We start from the raw sequence: 23,408 nt of genomic DNA on the forward strand, positions 1-23,408 counted from the left end.
TTTGTTGGATCTGTCTCATTTCCCTCAGATCTGACCCGCGGGGAGCGCGGCGGTTTGGTGGTGGCTCGAGGCTCAACTTTGGTGCTGCAACTTGTGGAGGCTTTTCGGGGCAGCGTGCTCTCACGTTGGCAACGACCGTGGCAGTTGTGGTGTGACTTCAGTGCAAGTGTTGGGGTGGGGGTCGTGAGTGTAAGCTCATACGGCAATCTGCTGGTGCCAATGTCGATGACGCCCGTAGGCGTCATTTTCTCCCTAGAGGTGATATTGTGGCGTCTCTACCATCCTGGGGGCATCTCTAGGTGAAAACCTTGCGTCGGTTTTCCGGTCGGGCAACAGTGGTGTTGACGTCGCTACTTTCCTGAAGATGTCGTTTCCGAAAGCCCTCCTGCACTTGTTGGCGACACTTGGTTCTTCTTTTCGGGGTGTACCGTGTCGTCGGTGCCTCTAGTTTCTTTTGCAGGTTGGCCCCTATGCCTCCGCTTGGCATTGTGACATTTCTAGTTCATGTGTTGTTCCCAATTTTAGTTGTTGCTTGATACGCACTCTTCTAAAGTGACTCGCTTGCTGACTTCTTGGGGGTTTGGTTCGGTGTGGGAGTAGGGCTCCGCCAATGTAACCAAGCTACTGCTGGCGTTGATGCAGGGCTCCACCAGCTTGTTGCTTTGGTGCACGAGTTGAGTTAGGTTGGGCGTAACTGTTTGTTGGTTGCGCTATGTGTTGTGGCCGTCATTGAGTTGTTCGGGGTCGTTTTTCGCCGGCTTCTTCTATAAGTTCACCCCTGTGACCTCGCTTCACGACAACTCTTCATTCAGTTTGGCATTTTGTGACAGAGTTTGGTCCAATATGCGCTCCTTTGAAGCGATGTGCTGCTGACATGTGTGATAGATAGGTACGGCGTGGGAGAAAGGCTCCACCGATCGAGTTGTGAGGGTGACAGTAGTTTGGTTGGCTAGCGTATGAGTTGAGTTGGGTTGGTCCTGCCTGTTGTCGGGTTTGTGTTATTGGTGTGAGTGCCGTATGTAAACTTGAGGTCGTATTGTCATCTCGGGATTGTATGTCGGTTTTCTTTAAAATCGCGTAGTTGTGAGGTTTGATTTCCCTTATAAACCAATTCAATTATCTTGTTATATAAAAAATATCGGCAATGTCCTTGCCGTCCCTTCGAGAAAAAAACTTGCACTTATAATAAAAATAAGACAACAAGAATTTAAAATTTAATAATTTAAACTTTTACCAGTAATGCGTTAGTAATGAAATGTTACCATGACTAAGTATCTATTTGTTTGGACTTGACTTATAGTTGAAAAATTATTTTTAATTTTTCTAAAAAGTTGTTTTTCAATTTTAGTTGTTATCTTTTATAACTAATTTTTAACTTCTCGGCACACCAAAATCAGAAAAAACTCCTCTCAACTAGTTTATCAATTTCTAGTTCATTTTCTAATAAACCACTTTTTAGCAACCTATATATTTAAACTTCTAGTTTAAAAAAGGAAGCCAATAAAAACCTAAATAGCGGCCGCTACACCGGTCTTACAAGTGCTACAGGTGTAACGGCTACAGATCGGCTGCTAAGTTATTACTCCTACCTGCTATGTTTTATCACTACCAGTACTGGTAGCATTTGTACCTATTGCGGGCGCAATTACGGCCGGGACAAACGCTACATAGTACATTGGATTTGACTGAAATCATCACCCTCGCTCCAAAATGCACTCGGTTTGCGTCCTGCCCTTGGGCCGCGTGGGGCCCACGCACTCGCACGTCCATCGCGCCATCGAGCGGGACACGGCACGGCGGCATGGGCCGCCCGATGGACGTACGGCATCATACCACGCGGTGGCGGTGCACTCCCCACGACGTGCCTCGACAAATTCGTGAACTCCCAACCCCCGCCCGCGATTCGCTTCCTTCCTTCCTTCCTTCCTAGTCATCGCACGCGAGGGCGACGCGCCCCATCAATCCCACACCACCCCTCCCTTCTCTTTCTCTCTCTCTCTCCAGCCTGCGTCGCCGTGGAGGAAGTGCGGCATAAAAGGAGAGGGAGGGGTACAACTGTGGTGGTGCTGTTCCCTCTCTCAAGAAGATTCGAACCTGCGGAGCGATGAGGTTCAGGGTCATCGGCAAGAGAGCCTCCTCCAACGGCAAGGCGGGCGCCGACGGCGGCCGCACCGTTCCTCTCGCCGCCGCGGAGGCCAAGAGCGCGGTGCCTGCCACCGTCTACGCAGACGCAGATCACAACTGCACGGAGAACGGTATGTCAGAATTTGTATGTCGCTATATACCTTGCTTGTTCTCGGTTCGTCCACACCCTTGATCGATAAGCCAGCAGTAGTTGTTTTTTTTCCTTTTCTTAAAAAGAGAGAGAGGTTTTACTAGTGGAACCGATGCTAATCAAATGTCCTAAAAACACAATTAACAATGTTATCTTGGCACCTGGACATGGGCAAGACTCCACGGGGTTAGTTGGGCTTCCGGCATAATTTAGTCTTTTAATCTAGAACTGCAAGCGTGCTGCCGATTCTGTCTGGTAGGATTTTGAGGAATCGGTGTTCATACGGTGAATGGTCAATGGGAGCATGGATGATGATCAGGGGCACCAGTTCCTGCGTTAGATGATCGGTTGATCGATCCGGATGATTGCGTACTGCACCTAACATGTGGCGGGCAAATGCAAGGTAGGTACGCACGTCGGATCGGTATGATGGGTCGGAATCAAACTAGGAGTATCAAGAAACTGAAAGAATCGGAAGGGTTCGCACTGTCTGAATTAATGGCGTCATGCTGCGATTTTATTTCTACTTTTTGCGATCAGGTACAAAAATACAAAATCAATGGACTAGATGCAGACATAAGGAAATATTCAATGTCGAAGCATAGTTTTCAACACAAGCCAATAACAGAGATATTCTTTCCGTGCAAAAAATACATCTTTTAATACTTAGTAGTTCAATTTTTTCCTGTTGGATATCAGAAATTCAGTAATCTGTACAAAAGTTGTTTAGAATTAAAGAAATCATACGTTCCACGTTTTCTGACGAAGTGGAAGACACAATTGAGAAAATGGCTAATTCTTTGTCTTTTCTTTTCAAATTTGATATGCACTGTGTCTCAATGTTACCATTAATAGGAACAGTTTCTTGTATTTCATTTATGCAACCAAAGTTACAGTTGCGAAACATAACTCTCAATCAAAGAAGACATTTTTTTGTGTCGGTTTCAATTGCATTAGTTATTTGAATGCATATCTGACAGAAAACCATGAAGAGTTTTTTATTGTAACTACAAAGATCTATCCATTGTTTCAGGGAGCAAAGATGAGTCATTCTTTGAAACAAGGCCTTGGCTAGATTCCGACAGCGAAGATGATTTTTACAGCGTGAGAGGAGGTAAAAACTGGACTATATACATACTACAGCGCCACTCAACTTAATTTTTGCATTCCTGACATTTGACATGTTGCTTTATCTTAATTCTGAAGATTTCACTCCATCAAGAGGCAGCACCCCAGATCATCAGAGACTAAGATCGTTCAATGGGCGGACAGTGGTGGACAGACTGAAGCCTTCGCTTACCGAAAAGAAGCAGAGACTAATTGAGCTTCTCCAGGAGAAGCAGCAATACGATGATGAGGATGACAGTGTCACCGATGTCCACACTAAAGAACATCTGAAGCCTTCTTGCAAAGGCGATGAAGTGAAGAAGTCACCAAAGTCTGGCTGCTTCCCGAGCTTAACTTGGAAGCGTAGCTTCAAGATCTGCAGGAAGAAGAGAAAAGAGCAGAAGGATAAGTGAATTAGCCTTGTGATGTCCAAATACGATTTTGTAAAAAAATAAAGTCTCTACAAGGCCACAGGGGCCTGGGTACATATCTATTCCTTCTCTTCTCTGAAATGCTGAAACTAGGACATAGAAAAAAGGGTACATATCTATTCCATTCTCTTTTTTTAGCATCCATTTATTTTCGTTTTTAATGTTTGTTTCCAATAATGGACGAGATGGAGCCGTTACGACCCACCCTGCTCTGGCGACTCTGTCGCCCCTCCTTCAAGCCAATCCACCTCGCCAAGATCTACCCCCAAATCCCGCGAATCGAACCAAATCCCCTCAAGAGCGCTTCCTCCACCCTCGGATCCGATAGTTCCGGAGCTCCCCCACGCTTTTTCCCACAGATCAGGTCGCTCTGGGACTTTTTTGTCCAGAGTGCCTCTGGAGATCTTCTACCCGGATCGGTGCAATTTCATCTTGTTTCGGCGGATCAGTGTCGCTCCTCTTTAGCCTCGCCTTCATTTCAGTCCTGATCCACTCTGCTCTCCACAAGTGCTTTCTATGGCAGACGGAGGTTTGATCCATGTTGCTCTTTTTGACCAGCAGTGTTTGGAGTTCTGTTGCTCTACACTGCAGGCCTCCTCCGAGCTTTCAAGGCAGCAATGGCCACACATCGAGCACGATAGTCAATCCTTCATGCCAGGTCCCACCTACAAGCCCCTTGCTCCGGCTTCCTCGAGCAGTGCTGCTGTTCTATTTCAAAAGAGGGGAACCTGCTCAAGTCTTGGCAAGGAGATCTCCCTTGAGAGCTTTCACCAACGTCATCCGCGCTCTCTCGCTTCGGATTCCTCTATCGTGATCTAGCATAGGTCTCGGGGTGACTTTGTGCTCAAGGACGATGAAGGATGGCAGACAGTAAATCCAAAGTTCTGGTGGCGTAAAGAGAGACCATCTTCAGTGAACAAGACAGTGGCTCAACAAACAAAAGATTAGAAGGCCATGTAGAGAAGGGAGAGCTACAAAAGGAAGATGCAAGGTAAATATTTCAATTGTCTAGCAAAAGATCATAAGGTTGCGGTGTGTAGAGATCCCACGCGTTGCTGGAGGTGTTGGGGTTCTAGCCATAAAGCGTTCAAGTGCACTGCTTCCCCAAGTATCTCCCTTGCTCCACCTTCCCAGAAGCTTCACTCCCTCTCACCATCTGCCAGCTCTGCTTCTATACATCGACCTTATCTCTAGGCTCTTCTAAACAATCTACACCAGCCCAGCCTCTGTGTAGAAGAGCCAAGTAAGGATCCAACCGAAAGCCTGAAGGTGACGGCGCTGATCCAGAGACACCCTCCAGCTGAGAGCAAGAGGTCGTTGGTGCCAGTTGGTGGTGATCTTGCTCCTAAGCCGCTTGCCCAACATTTTGACAGTCTGTCGGAGGCATGCTGGGGTTGGCGCAAAGCAGATGATGACAGTGAGGATGACAGGAGGTGGGCACGACGACGCAAGGACACAACGTATGCTGCATCACGAAGAATGGAGCGGGCGAGGCCGCTACATCGGGAACTCTGAAGTTGTCATACTCGTTCTGACTCTCCCCTGTGTGGTGGTCCGCCATCGCGCAAGTGTGTCACCTTCGCCTCGCCGATGGCGATAGTTATGAGAGGCGCAAGGAGCTGGCGGAGGCCCGAGGCTCTGAACAAGGAGTACAACAGCAAGTTTAGCAACAAGAACAGCTGCAAGCCTAGCCTGGTGCCAGAGCAGTAGAGTGTGCCCGCACATACTGACATGCAGAGAGAGATCGACAACTATAGGCAAGCAAAGCTACACAAGGATATAAGACGGATACAGATATGTGACCAGGGCGTTGAAGTCTTCAGTAAGGAGAATCGTACGCCTGATGTTGCCCGAATGTTGCAAGTCCCTCGTGACCCTATGTTGTTTGAGTACCAGGTTCGATTCCTCAACCTAGGGGAGATGCAAGAAGACTAGTGGCCGATGCATTCAAAGAAATGTAATGCAGATTACAATTTCGAAGTCATCCAAACCAAGGAGCTGAGCGTGCTGCAGCCGCTTTCAGCATTCTATGACCCTATGATGCATGAGGCTTCTTTTATCTTCCTTTTTTAAGACGCACAGTGCGAGCCACCCTATGGGTTCAATGTGACCTCAAACGTGTCTCAGGCACACACGCACAACCAAGCTGCTATCCAGGACCCTAAAGAAGAGCGTGGCCATGCTCTTATCGACGGGGCCCCTGACCTTCTGGAGAGGGAGGTTGCCCCCAACATCTTCGACTATGCGATGGTCGTTTCTTCTGGCGATGCTTTCGACTCCGTTGCTACCGGGGAACCGCTTGGATGCACCAGCTGTGTCGCTTCCTCGTTTGTCTCCCCACCACTTGATTCACAGGTGTTCCCAATTGGGCATGTGGCGGGAGATGACAATGGGCTGCAGGGTCTCCTCCCCGCCCCCCGTTTCACTCGCTGATCTTGTTGATAACATTTTCTTGCATTCCAAGACAAATGTTTCCATAAGAAGTTCTGGGTATGTCATTCCAGTAGCTTCGAAACCTCTACAAGTGTCTCTAGGCAAAGGCATCGGGTGAGAAGTGTTTCGGTCGTTGTATATGACCCCATGCGTTTTGAGTGTTCCTCTGAGCTTTTCATGACACGAAAGTAGCCACCTGCTCTGACACTCCAGAGGCCGACATCATCTGCGTCCTCCCCATCCCTGCCAGATCTGCGGCTCACCCCCGATAACAACCTTCATCAACCAGCTCTGTCAAGCCCGATGGAATTACCAGGCATGCAGTTAAGCTCAGGTGATGCTGTCTTTGAAGAAGTGCAGGTATCTGATGTGCAGATATCTGAAGAAGTGCTGCAGGTAGAGGCCCCTGTTGTAGAAGGGTAGCCTGCTCAGGTCCTTTCAGGTGAGGACGAACAAGTGCAGGTTTCTGATGTACAAGTTTTCATTGACTTAGTCACTAACCCCATTGAGACACCTCTGCTGCATCGCATACTGACGTTTAACTCTCCTTTACCACCTCAAAATGAAGCAACGTCCCCTTCATCAGCTAGAAGAAGCAGTAGGCTTGCAAAGAAATCATACACAGGCAAAGACCCAATTCGCATGGCGCAAGAAGTCTTAGCTAAAAAAACTAGAGAGCCTATCACCTTCTTCAAGCGGTGTCTCTGAGATGTTTAACTCTTATGTGCAGTGTTTTGCGTAGCCGCTCACGATGGTGGCCATTGAAGTGATCAAGGCCCTGGTGGACAATGGAAGTTAGCAGTAGAAGAAGGGGGGCCACAACAAGATTGCACCGGCTCCACCCCAGACGGGTGAATCCACCGCTGCGTGATTGAAGTGCCCTTCTCAGTTGTTCGTCACCTGTCTTCGCATGATGCATCTACTGCAAGACTTCTCCAGCTTTAGTAGGGCTCTGGCCACTCATGTTATGTTTGTTCTAGACATTGTGTGTCGCCACTGCGCTCTATGTTCATTTGCCTCAAGTTATAGTTAGCCTGCTAGTCCTTCTAGTAAAGCGCAGTTGAATCTTCTAGCAGCACCAAATCTTTCTGCTATTATGCTGCCAAGTCTACATGTATGTTAACGTGTGCTTAGGATGGCTCTTATCTATGTCCATCCCTCCTTCAGAATGCTGGAATGCTACGTCGACCAATCTGTTCATCATGTCACAGCGCCATTGTAGCATCTTCTGTTGGAATGTGCGAGGCCTAAACGCCCTGGCCAAACATTTTACTGTCAGAAATCTTATTCAAAGCCATGGCACCACAATAGTCTGTTTGCAAGAAACCAAAATTCAGTCTTGGACCTCCATGTTGTTGTTGGAGGCGCTAGGATCAAACTTCATAGATAATTATGCAGAACTCCCCTCTATTGGAGCTAGCGGTGGCATTCTCATTGCCTGCAACAAGAATTTCTTTACTCTATCTGAGCCACACCTCTCTCAACACACAGTTTTAGCAATGATTACTATGTTAGCAGATAATAAGTCATGGTCTTTGACTTCAGTATATGGACAACAGGGGGATAATGATAAAATCGCATTCATGCAGGACATCAGACAACTCAAGCAGGCGATGAGGCAAGAGTGGCTTCTTGTTGGGGATTTCAACCTCATCTCCAGTGTGGCGGATAAAAATAACTCTCGAATTAACCTCCCAATGATGCGGCGCTTCAAAAGGGTTATCGATGACCTAGAGCTAAAGGACTTTAAACTACACGGTCGACATTTCACCTGGAGCAATGACCAAAATGAGCCCACCCTCGCAAGAATTGATCGCTTCCTAGAGATAACCGACTGGGATATGCTCTTTCTTACTTCTTACCTTCAAGCCTTATCTTCAGGAGACTCCGATCATGCACTGCTACTTCTAACAGGGGAAGCAATGAAACCAGTCATCTGTCTTTCCATTTCGAATCTTTTTGGACGACCGTACCCAATTTCATGGACATCATCAAAACAGCTTGGTCACAGCTGGTCCTTGTCTCTGATGCCATTCTGTGTTTTCACGTCAAGCTTAATAGAACAGCAAAAGCTATCAAAATTTGGAAAAAAAAAGAAAACATTGGAGACATCAAGCTTCATATGGCAATAGCTCGCGAGGTGATTTTGCTGTTTGATGCAGCCCAAGAACACAGAACTCTGTCCCAAGAGGAGTTGCACCTCAGGAAACATTTGAGACTTAGATTGCAGGCTCTTGCGGTATTAGAGCGAATGCAAGCCCATCAGCGCTCAAGATATGTTCACATCAAAAGGGCAGATGCAAACATGAGTTTCTTCCACATAAAAGCCAATGGTAGGAGGTGCCAAAAATTCATTAAAATGATGAAAACAGACGATGGCATAATCTCCTCGCATCAAGAAAAGGAAGCGGTGTTACACAACTTTTATGTCCAGCAGCTTGGCACAAACATCCCCCGCCAACTCGCTGTCAACTGGAACGTGCTCAGTTACCAACAAAGAGATCTATCAGGCCTTGAATCTCCTTTCGATGAATAAGAACTAAAAGTCACAATCACCTCCTTGCACCCAGAAAAAGCCCATGGTCCTGATGGATATATCGGCCTTTTCTATTGAAAATCCTGGGACATAATCAAAGATGATCTTATGGAAGCAATCCAGACTTTCTATTGTATGGGATCGGACAAGCTGCATTTGGTTAACACTGCCAACATTGTTCTCCACCAAAAACTCTGAAGCTGTGGTTGTCAATGACTATAGGCCTATTAGCCTTATTAGTAGCTTTTACCAAAAATTCTCACTAACCGGCTTGCACCACATTTGGAAGATCTTGTTCACAGAGGTCAAAGTGCTTTCACTAAGAAAAGGTCTATTCATGATAACTTCCTTTATGTACAAAATGTGATCAAGGATCTACACAAAAGAAAGCATCCAACTTTGTTTATCAAACTGGACATTTTAAAAGCTTTTGACTCCATAAACTGGCCATACTTACTTTGAAATGCTCCATCATCTTGATTTTGGTCAGAAATGGAGAGATTGGATTTCCTACCTTATGGCCACATCCTCCTCGCAGATCTTGCTGAATGGAAGCCCAGGTAAACCTTTTATACATGCTCTAAGGTTAAGGCAGGGAGATCCTCTCTCGCCAATGTTTTTCATCCTTGCCATTGGCCCACTTCAAAAAATCATCTCTCAAGCCACACAACAAAATATCCTAACGCCTATTCCGTTGAGAGCGGTGAAATTCAAGTGTTCTTTGTATGCTGATGATGCAACTATTTTTGTAAATCCAAACAGCAATGATTTGCAGGCCCTGCAACAAATTCTTCATGTGTTCGGAGTGTTCAGGCTTGATAACAAATCTTTCGAAAACTGAAGTTTATCCTATTCGGTGCCAAGGTTTGCTTCTCCAATCAATCCTTCATGGATTCCGAGGGAAAATTGGAAGTTTTCCTTGCAAATATTTAGGAATGCCTCTCCACACAAGAATACTAAGAAAGATTGATGTCCAACCTATCATCGACAAGATTAACAACAAACTTCTGGGATGGCAAGGAAACATGTTCTCTCTAGCTGGCCGCGACACTTAAATTCATCCTCTCATCTCAACCAATTTATCACCTAACTGTGCTGCCTTTACATAAATGGCTTCAAAAGAGGATTGACCGAATACGAAGAAGTTTCCTTTGGAGAGAGGAAATCCCCGAGAACATGAAGGGGGGCCATTGTCTTGTTAACTCGCAAACAGTCACAAAACCAAAATCTTTTGGCAGCTTGGGTTCACTAGAACTGGAAAAAAATGCGAGGGTCTTGAGGCTATGTTGGCTTTGGTTTGAATGGCAAGACCAAGAATGCCCATGGAAAGGTATGCCGGTGCTGTGCGACGATCAAGACAGAGCTCTTTTCATTGCTTCGACCTTGGTGTCGGTTGGAAATGGGAAGAAGGCCAATTTCTGGCACTCCAGTTGGTTGAACGGGAATGCCCCGTGTAACATTGCCCCTCTCATTCTTGGCAAATCCTCAAGGAAAAATTTCACAGTCAAATACGGTCTTACCCAACTAAGATGGTTATGTTATGTTCAGATGATTGAAACAAACGAAGAGTTACAACAATTAGTTGTCTTATGGCAGCTTGTGAGAGACATCGATTTGCAAGACGAGGTCCAGGACTCAATTTCATGGAGGTGGACGGCAGATGGACAATACACCACCAAAAGTGCATATGAAATCTAGTTCTTTGGATCCATCAAGAGATACAACATGCGAAAGGTCTAGAGGGCCAAAACAGAGCCTAAGTGCAAGATGTTCTCTTGGATTCTCATGCAAAATAAAATCCTAACCGCGAACAACTTAGCAAAAAGAAAATAGCCCCGAAATCAAATATGCCGACTGTGTGAGCATGAGAGTGAGACTGTCGTCCATCTATGCAAAGATTGCGTCTACACGAAGGGAGTCTGGATGCACATTTTGTAATGGCTGCACTTCCAAAACTTGCCATCTTTATCAATTTCAGAGTTTAACAAGCTGGTGGAGAGTGGCATCCAAGATGATTGACAAACATCTTTAGTGATAATTCAATAGAATTGTGATCACCTTTTGGTGGCATATTTGGAAAGAGAGGAATCGAAGGACCTTCCAAAACAAAAAAGAGGTCACGCTCCGGGTTGCACAAATAACAAAAGAACATATCGAGGTTTTCTACTGAGTTTTTTCTTCCTTTCGGTGAGTTGTGTTTTATTTTACCTTTCAGGCTGTTGTTTCCCCTTCGTTGTTTTTTTTTTGTTTTGATCCTGCAGTAATCTCAGGCTTTGGTCTGTCTACCTTCCTCTTCTCTTTTTTACTTTGAGTTGTTCTCCTGTTTACTCCTTGTCTAATAAAATGACAGATCTCCTGCCACCCTTTCAAAAAGAAAAAAAAGGGTTTTTAGTGGCGTGATGTGCTGTAAAAACAAGTAAAGGAACATAATCTATGGTAAACATTTTTAATATACTTGATTGCCTTCGTTTTTGTTATTAATTATTTTTGTCAAGTCTTGATCTGACTGTGTTTGGTGGACCATCAACATGCTTACTGTTGTCATGTCGAAATGACTCTTATTTTAGAAGAAACCTTCCTTGGTCCCTTCTTCCGATTTCTCGATCAACAATCTAATTTCTTATTGATATTATTTTGTAATAAGTTGCACCTAAAATCCTCAATTCATTTTTAGTTGCTAATTTAGTGTAATAACTGCAGTCGAATCCTAGATTAATCTGAAGGAGCATCTGGAATCCCCCCCCCCCCTATATGTCTGGTATCTTACATGAACAGGTTGAATACTACCCAAAATTCAGCAGCGTAATCCCAGTATGGAGGGTGTATATTTGATTTTTAGTACTATGATATTCTTCCGTTTGGTCAAAAGGCAAAGACTTAAACAAGAGCAATTTTACAATTAGAAAAATTAAGAAAAGATATGTATGGCGAATACATACAGGGCATTGACAAGGTGTATCTTAAAAAGTGCATTTGTGCATTTCATAATGGCATTTCGGACTGAGAATACCTTAAAATAGGCACAAGTAAACAAAATATATCTCAAATAGTACGGTCGGCCATGATTACATAACATAATTTCAAGGGCAAACTGAACTTAATGTGAGATTTATGAAAAATATATAGTTAGTATATAAGGAAAATGGCAAATCATTAGAATGTGCAGTATTTACCTTTTTTGGGTTCACAAATAATGTTTCGATGGGTTTTGAAATTTTATTGGACAAATAACATCGTCTCCCCTGTCTTTAGTAATTTTTTTGATAATTGTTGAAAAATTCTACGCCTGATTTTCATGCACTTACAATAGAGTGCACTTCCACCAAATCTGCACCATGGAAAGTGAAATTCAAATACCACAGTTTATTTCACGGAAAAAACTGAGTATCGCACATTGAAGTGTTTTTCACTATTTGCGGGAAAAAAGTGCTTTTCACTAGCTGTAGCTAATGGAAATAGGTAAAGAAAAAATTAAGCCATTATTCAGGAACCGAAATATCCAGAAATAGACATTATTTTACATTATCACAAGTGAAACAAACTATAAAGTACAAGTTGCCCCTGCTGAAATACACCTGAAGCCTTCTCGGAAAGGCAAGAAAATAAACAAGTCATCAGAGTCAGGCTGCTTCCCTTTCTTAATTCGGAAGCATAGCTTCAAGAGCTCCAGGAAGAAGAGAAAAGAGCAGATGGACAAGTGAACCAGCTTTGTGATGTCGAGCTATGGTTTTGTAAGATTTTTTTTTTATCTCATTGGCCACACAGGTGCGGGGTACATATCTATTCCTTTTCTTTTCTGAAATGATGTAACTAGGACGAAAGGAGGTTTTCAGTGGCGTGTTGTGCTGTAAAAACAAGTAAAGGAATGATAATGTAGGGTAAAAATGTATATATTCCAATTTTTTTTTAATCATTTCAAGTCTTGATCGATCTGACTATGTTCGTTGGACCATCAATATACTTACTGTTGCCATGTCAAATGACTCTTATTGTGGAAGAAACCTTCCTTGGTCCCCTCTCTATAATTTCTCATAACAAGAATCTAGAGACTTGTTGGTATTGGTTGAAATAAGTTTCCCAATTTATTTTTTAGTTGGTAATTTAAAGTGATAACTGCAGTCAAGTCCCTTTTATGAGTTCCTTTCCTGAAGCAGCGTCTGGAGATGCCCCCCCCCCCTCTCTGTATCGGTGTTACACATGAACTTTACCCGTTTGTAATACCCTTTTGTAATACAATAACTAAAAAGAAGAGCTTGACTACTAACCAAAATTCAAGAGGATAAGGAGGGTTTATATTTGATTTTTAGCATTACTATATTCTTTCATTTGGCCAAAACGAAAATAGTGAAACAAGTGCATTTTTGCAATCAGAAAATATAACAAAATGTTAGTATAGAGAATAACCACATGGGATTGGTACGGCCAGGCTGAGATGGCCATCAGGGCATTTCATTATAGAATTTCAGAACAGAGAATACATGAAAATTGGGCATACAGTTTTAAAAAAATTATCATATAACATGCAAGGATAAGGTAGGCCGTGTTTACAGAACTTAAATCCAAGAGAAAACTCAACTTAATTTGAGATATATCAAAAAGAAAAATAATTATAATGTATACTGTTCGTTAAGTACTTATCTTTGTACATTTCCAAAATGAAGTTTCGTTTGATCTTGAAGTTTCACATGGACATAGAACATGTATCCCCTATCTTTTCTTTTGGAGAAATGCCGAAAACTTCTAGACCTAATTTTTATGAATTCTTAATAGAGTGCATTTCACCAAATACGCACCATGGAATGTAATTTAAACACCACCGTTCAGTTTAACAATAAACAAGGAAGCCACATGAAGTTCTTTTCACTAGTACTACTAGTTCATAGATTCATACACGGATTGATGAATACGAAATTTTGCTGTTATTAAGGAATCAATCAAAATTCGGCATATCTGCAACATAGACTTTTTTACTTTACAAAATCACAAGTGGATCAAAGTACAACCTTTTCTTTTCACAATAGCTTTGCCTATTCATTAAAGTGAGGAGTAGAATTTAGAATTCACAAGTAACAACCTCAAGTAGAAAGTTGTTACAACTAGCAGCACCAGTCTGAATCGTTGAGCGAAGTTTCAGAAGTTCAAAGCAGCGGTAGAACACCATGATACCATCTCGGCCTGGCCATACCATCAAACTTCAATGGTCAGACTGCACATGCACAACCCTGACGGCTTGAGCTTAGACGTGCCCCATTCAGATCCCTTTTTTGCATCCGGGTCGTAGATCAGGGTCTGGTACCTAGGTTCTTGCTCCATTGAAAACAGAAGCACCTTCCCGCCGAGCACCCCGAGGCAAAACCGAGTGCTAGAACTGCCAGTAAGGGGCACCGGGATCCTCTGCCAGGATTTGTCTGCCGGGTTGAAGGCTGCAAGTGACCGCTGGTTCTTCCACTCGATGCAGAACAGCCTCTTGTCAAGCACAGCATGGGAGGTAACCATCACACAGCCCTTCTTGATCTCGTCCCAGGCATGGCGGCCGGGGTCATACACGTCGACGGAGCGGGAGTTGCCAATGGTGAAGCTTGAACGGCCGCCCATGATGTACAGCTTCCCATCGAAACTGCAGGCAAAGCAGCCCCACCTTGGCCTGCGGAGGCTTTCGATCAGTGTCCATCTGTTCAGCTGTGGATTGTAGGCTTCAACGCTTGTGAGGCTATCCCCAGCAGGCCCAAATCCACCAGCGACATATATCACACCGTTGACCTCTGCGCAGGCGAAGTCGCGACGCGCAATATTCATCTTGGTAAGTGCAGCCCACCTATGGAATTTCAGCAGAAATGAACTAGTTTTCAATGTTTCCGGTTATTAAGAGCGTCTCCAACAAAATAGTCAATCACTAGCTATAAAAATTATCTATATCATCTATAAATAACACAATAGACAACCCTTCCAACGAACTAAATATCTCATTTCCTTCTAATTCTATGCGGATCCATATGTAAGAGGGTATTAAAAGGTGGTATGCATCTCCGAATGCAATATAGACCAACTACACGCTAGTAGTTAGCTATTCTCTCTCCTTATAATAATTCTTCTCCAAGTAGATAAAAATATGGAGTGGACATTTTTACAACTAGCCGACATAGATTGTTGGAGACACCTTAAATGCCTTGTTTATTTTTCATTCATAAAGTTCATTCATCAAATAATTGCTACCATGAGTATTCTAATTCTTTTGGTTTACAAATAAGGTGCTTAATTAACAAGAGAATAGAACTATCTTTTGCTAAAAGAATGAATTTCTCTGATGCTTATAAAGATCAAAGCGTACCTGTTCAGACAAGCATCGTAACGGTGAACCTCATCCGAGACAAATTCTTTCCCACGGTCAGCAGCATAGCCAGCCATGACAAAAAGCTTCCCATCAAGAACAACCACACCAAACCCGGCTTTAGTTGGTCCAGGCATGGGAGGAAGTATCCTCTTCTTCTGATCCAGGCTCCCCAACACCTCCCAGCGACTTCCCTTTCCTCCTGCTTCAGCGGTCAGGACATAAATCCACTCTTCAAGCTTCCTAACCTCCTTTCTAACAGTGATAAACTCCCTGCTCCCGATGAATGACATCCACTTCTTTGACACTGCACCCATGACCGGGAAACAGCTCCGAGGGACGAGCGCGAGGCATACCTTCGCCAGATCTTCTGGCAAACCAGGTACCAGCGCGTTGTATGGATCGCTTTCCTTCTGGATCATCATCTTGGAGGGAAGTTTTCGCTCAGCTGGAAACTTGTGCTGTATTCTATCCCCGAGGCACATCCGTGATTGAACACAAGGCTCCCTTGCACCGACAAGTGAAAGCATTGTCTAATGTGGCATCAAGAACAAAAGTCGTTTTGCACCGGATGGTGTAAAATTTTTCTTTTTGGCACCTTAAATCATATAGTATGAGATTATGTAATAACCTTTAAAGAGCTGTATGCATCGGAGGATGCAAAAAACCGGAATTATTTCCTTTATCTTAAAAAAAAAAACCTTTTTAATGCTGGCCTCCCTCGTTAACACGGAACTACTAAAATGGTTTCTGTGTTTGTTGCGCTTGCTTATTTTCTATGTGCAGTGATGATCCAAACAAACAAGTTCATGGTATCCATCACCAGTGGGAATTGCAAGGGACACGGGTTTGAATGATACTGAAATGAGGTTCTTCAACTTAGATTTTTCTGTCTTTGGTATTTTTCCTGTATCAAATGCCATTCGATGGCGAAAACCCTGGGAGTGGATTCTCTTGGTCGAATACACAGCCTTGGATTTCTTATTGATGATGTAGGAACAGGTCTCTCCCTTGCACATTGCCCCAATGTCTAGAGAAAATATCGGTTTATATTAGTTCGGGTAGACCAGGAACAGGTGTTAATTTAAAAGGACATTGAATATCTATGCACCAATGGCCATATGAAATTGATGACCATTAGCCAACAGTTCCTTCCATTTTCACCAAGACTAATTACCTACAACAGAACAAAGTGTTGTAAGAGTACTGTTGGTATATATATATGTAAATATGGAATAGTGTAGAGACTAAAGTGTAAAAGTACATTGAGATAAATACAACACCGGAGAAAGGGATCGAGTGTGTTCGCCACAGTAGCAAGGCGATCTGTACCGAAGGTCGGCGATGAGGCAGTACGGAGCTGCGTGGAAGAGAGGCGCCGCGGTGTGCGGCTCGACGGGAGGCGGCGCGAGTGGATCCCGCTGGTGTGGCTGCTGGGATCGGGCGAATCGTGTCGTCTGTCTGCCGGTGGCTACAGCGGATGAGCGACGAGCCGATTCAACGACGTCGGCGCCCAGAGGAGCTGGAGGTTCTCGATGGTGTGTACTGCTGCTGTGATTCGAGTTTGTGGTGGCTGAGAGAGAGGGATTGAGGAGTGAGGGAGCTTTGGCGTAGTGGCTGAGCAAAAGAAGCAAGCTCAAGCTCGGCTCGGTTTGGTGTGCTTTGGTGCTGTTGGTTTGCTTCAGGGAAAAGGCAAGCAGGAGAAGAATAGGGCCGGATCTGCTCGGGAGTGAAAGGTAGCGAGCGTGCACGGCTGCTGTGAGGAGGTGGTGATCGATTTGAAGGCCAATTTCTGAACTGCTGGTGCTGGGTGGAGAGGAGCGCAGAGGTGCATCGTGCTGCTGCTACTGCATGTGCAGGTGCTGAACTGCCTCTCCATTGAGCTGATTGAGGGAAGAAGAAAGTGTTGTGCTCTCTGGTGGTACTGCTTCGTTCCCTTGCGGCTGTTTGTTGGGAAACGAAGCTCAGCGATGCTGTGTTGTGCTGATTGTAAGTGAAGGTGCTCCTTACTGAGGCTCTTTTTGCTCAGTGAGTGCACCATAGGGGAAAATCAAAGTATTGAGCAAGTCCTTGAAAGATTGGTAGAGCTGCTTGCTGCGTACAAGGATGAGATCATATCCTCGAGCAAGGAAATTGTGGTCAACACAGATGCAATCCAGAAACCAGAATTGATGTCAAATGATGTTAAACTAGAAGGCATCAAGAATTATTTGGTCTGATCTAGAAGAGCAATGTTACTGTTGAAAGTGAAGAAACTTGAGGTCTTTCTCAATAGAGAGACGACTAAGTCCAATAATAAATCAAGTAATAAATGGAAAACCTAGGATGTCACTACTTCGTTGGTGGTTGCATGGCTGATGAGCTTGATGTCTCCAACTATTGCTGCATTAGTGGATACTATTGTGACTGCTTCTGGGATATGACAGGCTCTATTAGAGATGTACTTAGGTACCGGGAATGTGATGTTGCTAGCTGAAACAGATGATAGAATATACCATCTGAAGCAGGGGGGTTGTCTTTGATGGAGTATGTTGCTGAGTTGAAGTGTTTATGACTTGAATTAGATCACTATGATCCTATTGAGTTGCCACATCTTGAGTGTGTGGCATGGGTGAAGAAGTGGATGGAGAAAAAAAGAGTTTAGTTCCTGAGAGGTATGGGCCTAGAATTTGAGGCAAGACGTGCTGCCATGTTTCATCAATCTAACATTCCTAGCCTGAAGGAAGCCATAGTTGCTATGGCACAAGAGGAGACTAGACTAAAAGTAATGAAAGGTAATGCTTCACCTCCATCCTGTCCAGCTTTTATGGTGATTGGATCCTAAGACACTAGGACATGCTATAATTATGGTGAGTAGGGTCATTTGAGTCGTGACTGTCGCCAACCTTTCAAGTCCAATCATGAAAAAGGAAGGGGCAATGATAGGGGTGGACGAAGAGGGGGTGTGAGCTGTAGTGGAGGAAGAAGTCATAGAGCCAATCTTTCTACAACTAAGGAAGGTATATCTAACCTAGTTATGGTCCCGGCTGCTGAGTTAGCGGAATTAAGAAAGCTGCAAAAAGATGAGAAGAACTCACAATCAGATGATCAAGGGACGATGATTTCTAATTCAGAATGGATATTAGACTTAGTGCATCTAGACATGTCACGGGTATGTCAAATGAATTTGCATCTTATACACCATATTCATACTTATAGAGAGACAATCCAAACTGCTGATGGGACATCTCGACCTATCAGAGGTGTGGGCATGGTACAATACACACCATCTATTACATTGTCATTCGTGCTATATGTTTCCTCTTTTCCAGTAAATCTACTTTCAATAAGCTCATTAGTTGATCAGATGGATTGCCATGTTTCCCTTGATTGTGAAAATTGTTTAATTCAAGAAAGAAAGACGGGAAAAAGGCTTGGGACAGGAGTTCGATATAATGTACTCTGGTATATTGATAGAAGCAAGACAGATGAAACAACTCTGTCAGCCATTGCAAGTGAGGAGGAGATCAAGGTTATGCTTTTACACTGTCGACTGGGACACATATTTTGATAGTAAGATATTTCCTGATGAAATGTGTAAGGTAGATAAACGTAAATTAATATGTGATGCATGCGAGTTTGGAATGCACACAAGAATCTCTTACGTGAGTAGGGGATTGCGAAGTGTGTCACCATTTATATTAGTCCATTCTGATGTGTGGACTTCTCCTATAGTCTCTATTAGTGGAGCAAAGTACTTTATCACCTTTATTAATTGCTACTCTCATATAACATGGCTATACCTTATGAAATGTAAAAGTGAGGTACTTGAATGCTTTAAAGACTTTTGTGCATGTGTGAAGAATCAGTTCAATGCCCATCTTTAAATTATCAGAACGGATAATGGGATTGAGTATGTGAACAAAGAGTTTAGAAGTTTCCTTTCTAAGGAAGGAATCTTACATCAGACTTTATGCTCTGATACACCCTCATAAAATGGAGTAACGGAAAGAAAGAATTAGCATCTCTTGGAGGTAGCCCGTTCACTTATGTATACTATGAATATACCTAAATTCTTGTGGAGTGAGGTGGTTATGACCGCCACCCATCTTATTAATCGCATGCCATCAAGAGTGCTTGGGAAGATTCCTTATGAGATGCTATTTGGAAAAATTGAGTTTATTGTTCCACCAAAGATGTTTGGGTGCACTTGCTTTGTTAGGGATCACTTGCTTTATTAGGGATCATAGACCGTTAGTCGGAAAGTTGGATCCTCAAGCCGTCAAGTGCATCTTTGTGGGCTACTCATCTGGGCAAAAAGGTTACAAGTGCTGGAGTCCATCTAAACATCACATATTTGTGAGTATGGATGTGACTTTTAGAGAATCTGTTCCTTTTTTATGGGGAAAAATAGATTTGAGTTTCTTATTTGTTGATCTTGAATCCCCTGACATGCATTGTGTTGATGTGGAGAATGAGGATGGAATGCTGGAGTCCATCTAAACATCACATATTTGTGAGTATGGATGTGACTTTTAGAGAATCTGTTCCTTTTTATGTGGAAAAATATATTTGAGTTTTTTATTTGTTGATCTTGAATCCCCTGACATGTATTGTGTTGATGTGGAGAATGAGGATGGAATGCTAGGGGCTAAGGATGAGGAGCGATCAGAAGAAAAGGGAGTTATGACTAGCTTGATCCCGTGTCTAGTTACCGTGAGCAAGCCTGTATAGAAGGAAAGGGGGACACGATCATATGCGGAGGATAATCTACGAGTGTACACTAACCATGCTTAAGGAGATGTCAACACTTAAGAAGAATGAGACTTGGGATCTTGTCCCATTTCCTAAAGGCAAGAAGGTAGTTAGTTGCAAATGGTTTTACACGGTGAAACAAAACCCTGAGGGTAGGATAGAGAGGTATAGGGCAAGATTAGTGGCAAAAGAGTATAACTAGACTTATGGAATTGATTATGATGAGACATTTACGATAGTTGCAAAGATGAGCACGGTAAGAACACTAATCTCTTGTGCAGCTAATTTCGATTGGCCATTGTACTAATTGGATGTTAAAAATGCATTCTTACAAGGAGATCTTCATGAGGAAGTTTATATAGAAATTCCACTTAGATTTGTTCCTGATCAAACTAAGGGAAAAGTATTGAGATTGAAGAAATCATTGTATAGTTAGCAATCGGCAAGAGCGTGGTTTGATCGGTTCAGACGCACAATGAGTAATATGGGATATAGATAGAGTAATAGAGATCACACTATGTTTTATCACCACTCTGGTAAGCATGTTATTATTCTTGCTGTTTATGTGGATGACATGATTATTACTGGTGAAACACTTTGGAGATGACCCGACTAAAGGAAAATCTAAGCAAAGAATTCGAAGTCAAGAATTTAGGCCAACTCTGTTACTTCCTGGGCATTGAGATAGCAAGATCTCCTAGAAGGATTATTCTATCACAACAAAAGTATATCCCGAATTTACTAAATAAGATAGGTATGTTTGGGTGTAGCCCTACTTCTACACCCATAGAATAAAACCACAAGTTAAGTGCGCAATCCGGAGATCTGGTAAATAAAGAAAGGTATCAAAGACTTGTGGGACGATTGATTTACTTATGTCATACAAGGCCTGATATAACTTATGTAGTAAGTGTGGTAAGTCACTATATGCATGATCCTAGAAGTGAAAACTTGGATACAGTTTATAGGATCCTACGATATTTGAAGGGTAGTCCTGGTAAAGGGCTATGGTTTAAGAGCAATGGCCACTTGAGTGTGAAAGGTTATTGTGATGCAGACTGGGCTAGCCGTCTTAACGATGAGAGGTCAACTTCTAGTTATTGTATTTTTGTTGGAGAAAATCTGGTGTCATAGAGAAGCAAGAAGCAATCAGTGGTATCTCAGTCAACTACAGAAGCTGAGTATCGAGCCATGTCTGTATACCTAAGTGAGATGTTATGGATAAGAAACTTATTATCTGAATTGAAGCTATCGGAAGGCACCTTAGAGTTTTGGTGTGATAATAGGTCAGCAATCAATATTGCAAATAATCCAATCTAGCATGATAGAACCAAGCATGTGGAGATTGATCGTTTCTTCATCAAGGAACAGTTGGATGATGTAACACTTAAACTAAGCTATGTGGCTTCAGGGAATCAAGTAGCAGACTGTCTAACAAAAGGCTTATGAGTTAAAGAATGTGTGGCAGCTTGTAGTAAGATGGGGATGATAGATATCTATCGCTCATTTTGAGAGGGAGTGTTGGTATATACATGTAAATATGTACTAGTGTAGGGACTAAAGTGTAAAAGTGCATTAAGATAAATGAAATACCGGAGAAAGTGATTGAGTGTGTTCCACGTCGAAAGTTCTACAAGTACAAATTAAACTCATGCCCAATCATTAGAATAATGGACAGGAGATCATGATATAGCGGTGATGTAAGCATAGCTAGTCAAACAAAAGAAAGACACAATTAACTTCCTTTTCAGCATGATTTGAAAAACAAGACATGAAAAAAATTAGTCTGATTTAATCGGACGTCACAAACAAAACTTTGGCCAGTCATTTGTTTCAGAAAAATACTAAACAGGAGCTCAAAACCGGTCGTTGTCTCATTCAAGAAGATGCACGAACAATACATTCAGATACCCAATTTGTAAAGATCAATTGAAATACATTAATAACATGATCATTCATGTAATACTTCATACTGTTAAGTTTATAATGCAAAACTTTTGAAAATTGGCCATGAGCTCTAGCATTACTAAGGAAGAGGAGGTGGGAGGGAAGATTACTAGGTTAAACAGCCTCTCTACAATTATAGTTGACTAGTGTTTCTCATATTTTTTATTTAAGAAAAGCAAATACCATGTTAAAATCTCTTTCTGACCACCTATGAGATTGCGGTGGTCAAAGCATGGGAGTGCATCGCCCGTGATCTAAGTTCGGTCCTACTGGTGAGAACACCATTTTCAAAGGAAAAGATGTTAAAATTTCTTCCATTGGATATAATTCAACCAAGCTGCTGAAGTAAACTATCCATGACAGCAATATTAGCAAAAGACAGGTAAATTAAAAGGAAGCAAACAGATTTTACCACCACTTTCAGATATCAACTTAAAATCGTATCTTGGAATTAAACAAGATACAATCCCAACAAATTAATTATTAAATTACCAAGTAATTCATTATGCGCCGATTTTTTTTTTTGTTTTGAAACTAAGGGCAGGTGCTCTACCATTTATTTCAAGAAGAGAATACACGCCCCGAAGGGAGAACATCACAGCAATAGGTAAATTCGAAACGAAACACAACAATAGGTACAAACTGACAAGATAGGGCTGAAGGCTGTTCCATCAGCAATCCCCATGTTTGGAACAAAATAGTTCATGAAGCAGGAACTATTTAGCAGATGGAATAAATGAAGGCAATCACAGGACGAGGTAAGCCTACCGAAAGGAAATTTTTTTGCAACTTTGGACCAAGAGCTGGAGCATGGCCATCGATGCCGCAGCAAACAACGCCGGGCACAGATGAAATTCACAGCAACAAACCTGAAACTCTCATGATTACCACCCCTCGACATTTCCCACGAAGAAAAAAAGAGTAGGGACAAGGCCTCAAATCCTCGTAAAATCGTCTGATTGTACCACAAATTTAGCCGGAGAAGAACCCAAGAGCAGGGTAATAGGAGGGGTATGTCCAGGAGGAAGGGATTATTACCTGGAGCAGGGGAGTTTCGCCTTGGAGCTCCAAGTTCTGGACACAAGAAGCGACCAACGATGGCGGAATCCTTGGAGAAGGAGCGGGAGGAGGGGAGGAAGACGAAGCGGTGTGGTCGGCCCGCACCTCGTGCTCGCGGTTCCCTTATATAGCCGGCTTTTTTTTTTTGAAAAATTTACTCCATATCGATATCGCCGTGATTTCTTGGAATTGGAATTCCTTTTCTCTGCTTTGGTGTCTCTGACCTTAGTAAATTATTGGAATCGGAGTAGGGTTCGATAAGGACTTTGAATACAGGACATATGTAGGGTTCATACATTCCGAATGAAATCTTGGCTGTCGTTAACACGAGTACATAGAAAATGGAAAATATTCCTACAAAAAATACAGACACCAGATACTTGGGCATCGAAGCTCATTGTATATCATTGGGAGGAAAAGAGAACGACACTACAACATAATTGGTCATCTGCGTCAAGTCATTAGTGACGGTTAGAACAAAACCAACACTGATATGATTATCACTACCGATTCGTAAGGAAATCAGTATCGGTGTCGACTTTAAGAAATAACCGAAAT

General features: G+C 42.9%; 2 protein-coding genes across 4 annotated transcripts; one reads left to right on the plus strand and one right to left on the minus strand.

Moving 5' to 3' along the window:
* Window positions 1–1,894: 1,894 nt before the first annotated feature.
* Window positions 1,895–3,838, plus strand: LOC133887805 (uncharacterized). The gene is made up of 3 exons (XM_062327786.1): window positions 1,895–2,255; window positions 3,309–3,389; window positions 3,482–3,838. The coding sequence occupies exons 1-3, from the start codon at window positions 2,105–2,107 to the stop codon at window positions 3,793–3,795; spliced, it is 546 nt and encodes a 181-aa protein (XP_062183770.1). The 5' UTR covers window positions 1,895–2,104; the 3' UTR covers window positions 3,796–3,838.
* A 9,844-nt stretch (window positions 3,839–13,682) lies between these two features.
* LOC133888252 (F-box/kelch-repeat protein At1g67480-like) lies at window positions 13,683–22,977 on the minus strand. Of its 3 annotated transcripts, XM_062328418.1 has the most exons (4): window positions 22,830–22,977; window positions 16,222–16,287; window positions 15,111–16,140; window positions 13,683–14,597 (listed from the first exon to the last, which is right to left on the minus strand). In XM_062328418.1, the coding sequence occupies exons 3-4, from the start codon at window positions 15,638–15,640 to the stop codon at window positions 13,970–13,972; spliced, it is 1,158 nt and encodes a 385-aa protein (XP_062184402.1). In that variant the 5' UTR covers window positions 15,641–16,140; window positions 16,222–16,287; window positions 22,830–22,977; the 3' UTR covers window positions 13,683–13,969. The 3 variants fall into 3 exon arrangements, with proteins under 3 accessions (XP_062184402.1, XP_062184401.1, XP_062184403.1); XM_062328417.1 differs by having other exon boundaries at window positions 15,111–16,287; XM_062328419.1 differs by lacking the exon at window positions 16,222–16,287 and having other exon boundaries at window positions 22,830–22,961.
* Between the last annotated feature and the right edge of the window lie 431 nt (window positions 22,978–23,408).

This window comes from Phragmites australis, chromosome 13 (assembly GCF_958298935.1).
Source record: "Phragmites australis chromosome 13, lpPhrAust1.1, whole genome shotgun sequence".
In the NCBI taxonomy this organism is placed as follows: domain Eukaryota; kingdom Viridiplantae; phylum Streptophyta; class Magnoliopsida; order Poales; family Poaceae; genus Phragmites; species Phragmites australis.

Coding starts and splice junctions, on each gene's coding strand:
- LOC133888252 (XM_062328418.1), bottom strand. CDS start 15,640: ATGCTTTCACTTGTCGGTGCAAGGGAGCCTTGTGTTCAATCACGGATG. Junction 14,598..15,110: donor TACGATGCTTGTCTGAACAG/GTACGCTTTGAT, acceptor GAAATTCCATAG/GTGGGCTGCACTTACCAAGA.
- LOC133887805 (XM_062327786.1), top strand. CDS start 2,105: ATGAGGTTCAGGGTCATCGGCAAGAGAGCCTCCTCCAACGGCAAGGCG. Junction 2,256..3,308: donor TCACAACTGCACGGAGAACG/GTATGTCAGAAT, acceptor CCATTGTTTCAG/GGAGCAAAGATGAGTCATTC. Junction 3,390..3,481: donor TTTTTACAGCGTGAGAGGAG/GTAAAAACTGGA, acceptor TTAATTCTGAAG/ATTTCACTCCATCAAGAGGC.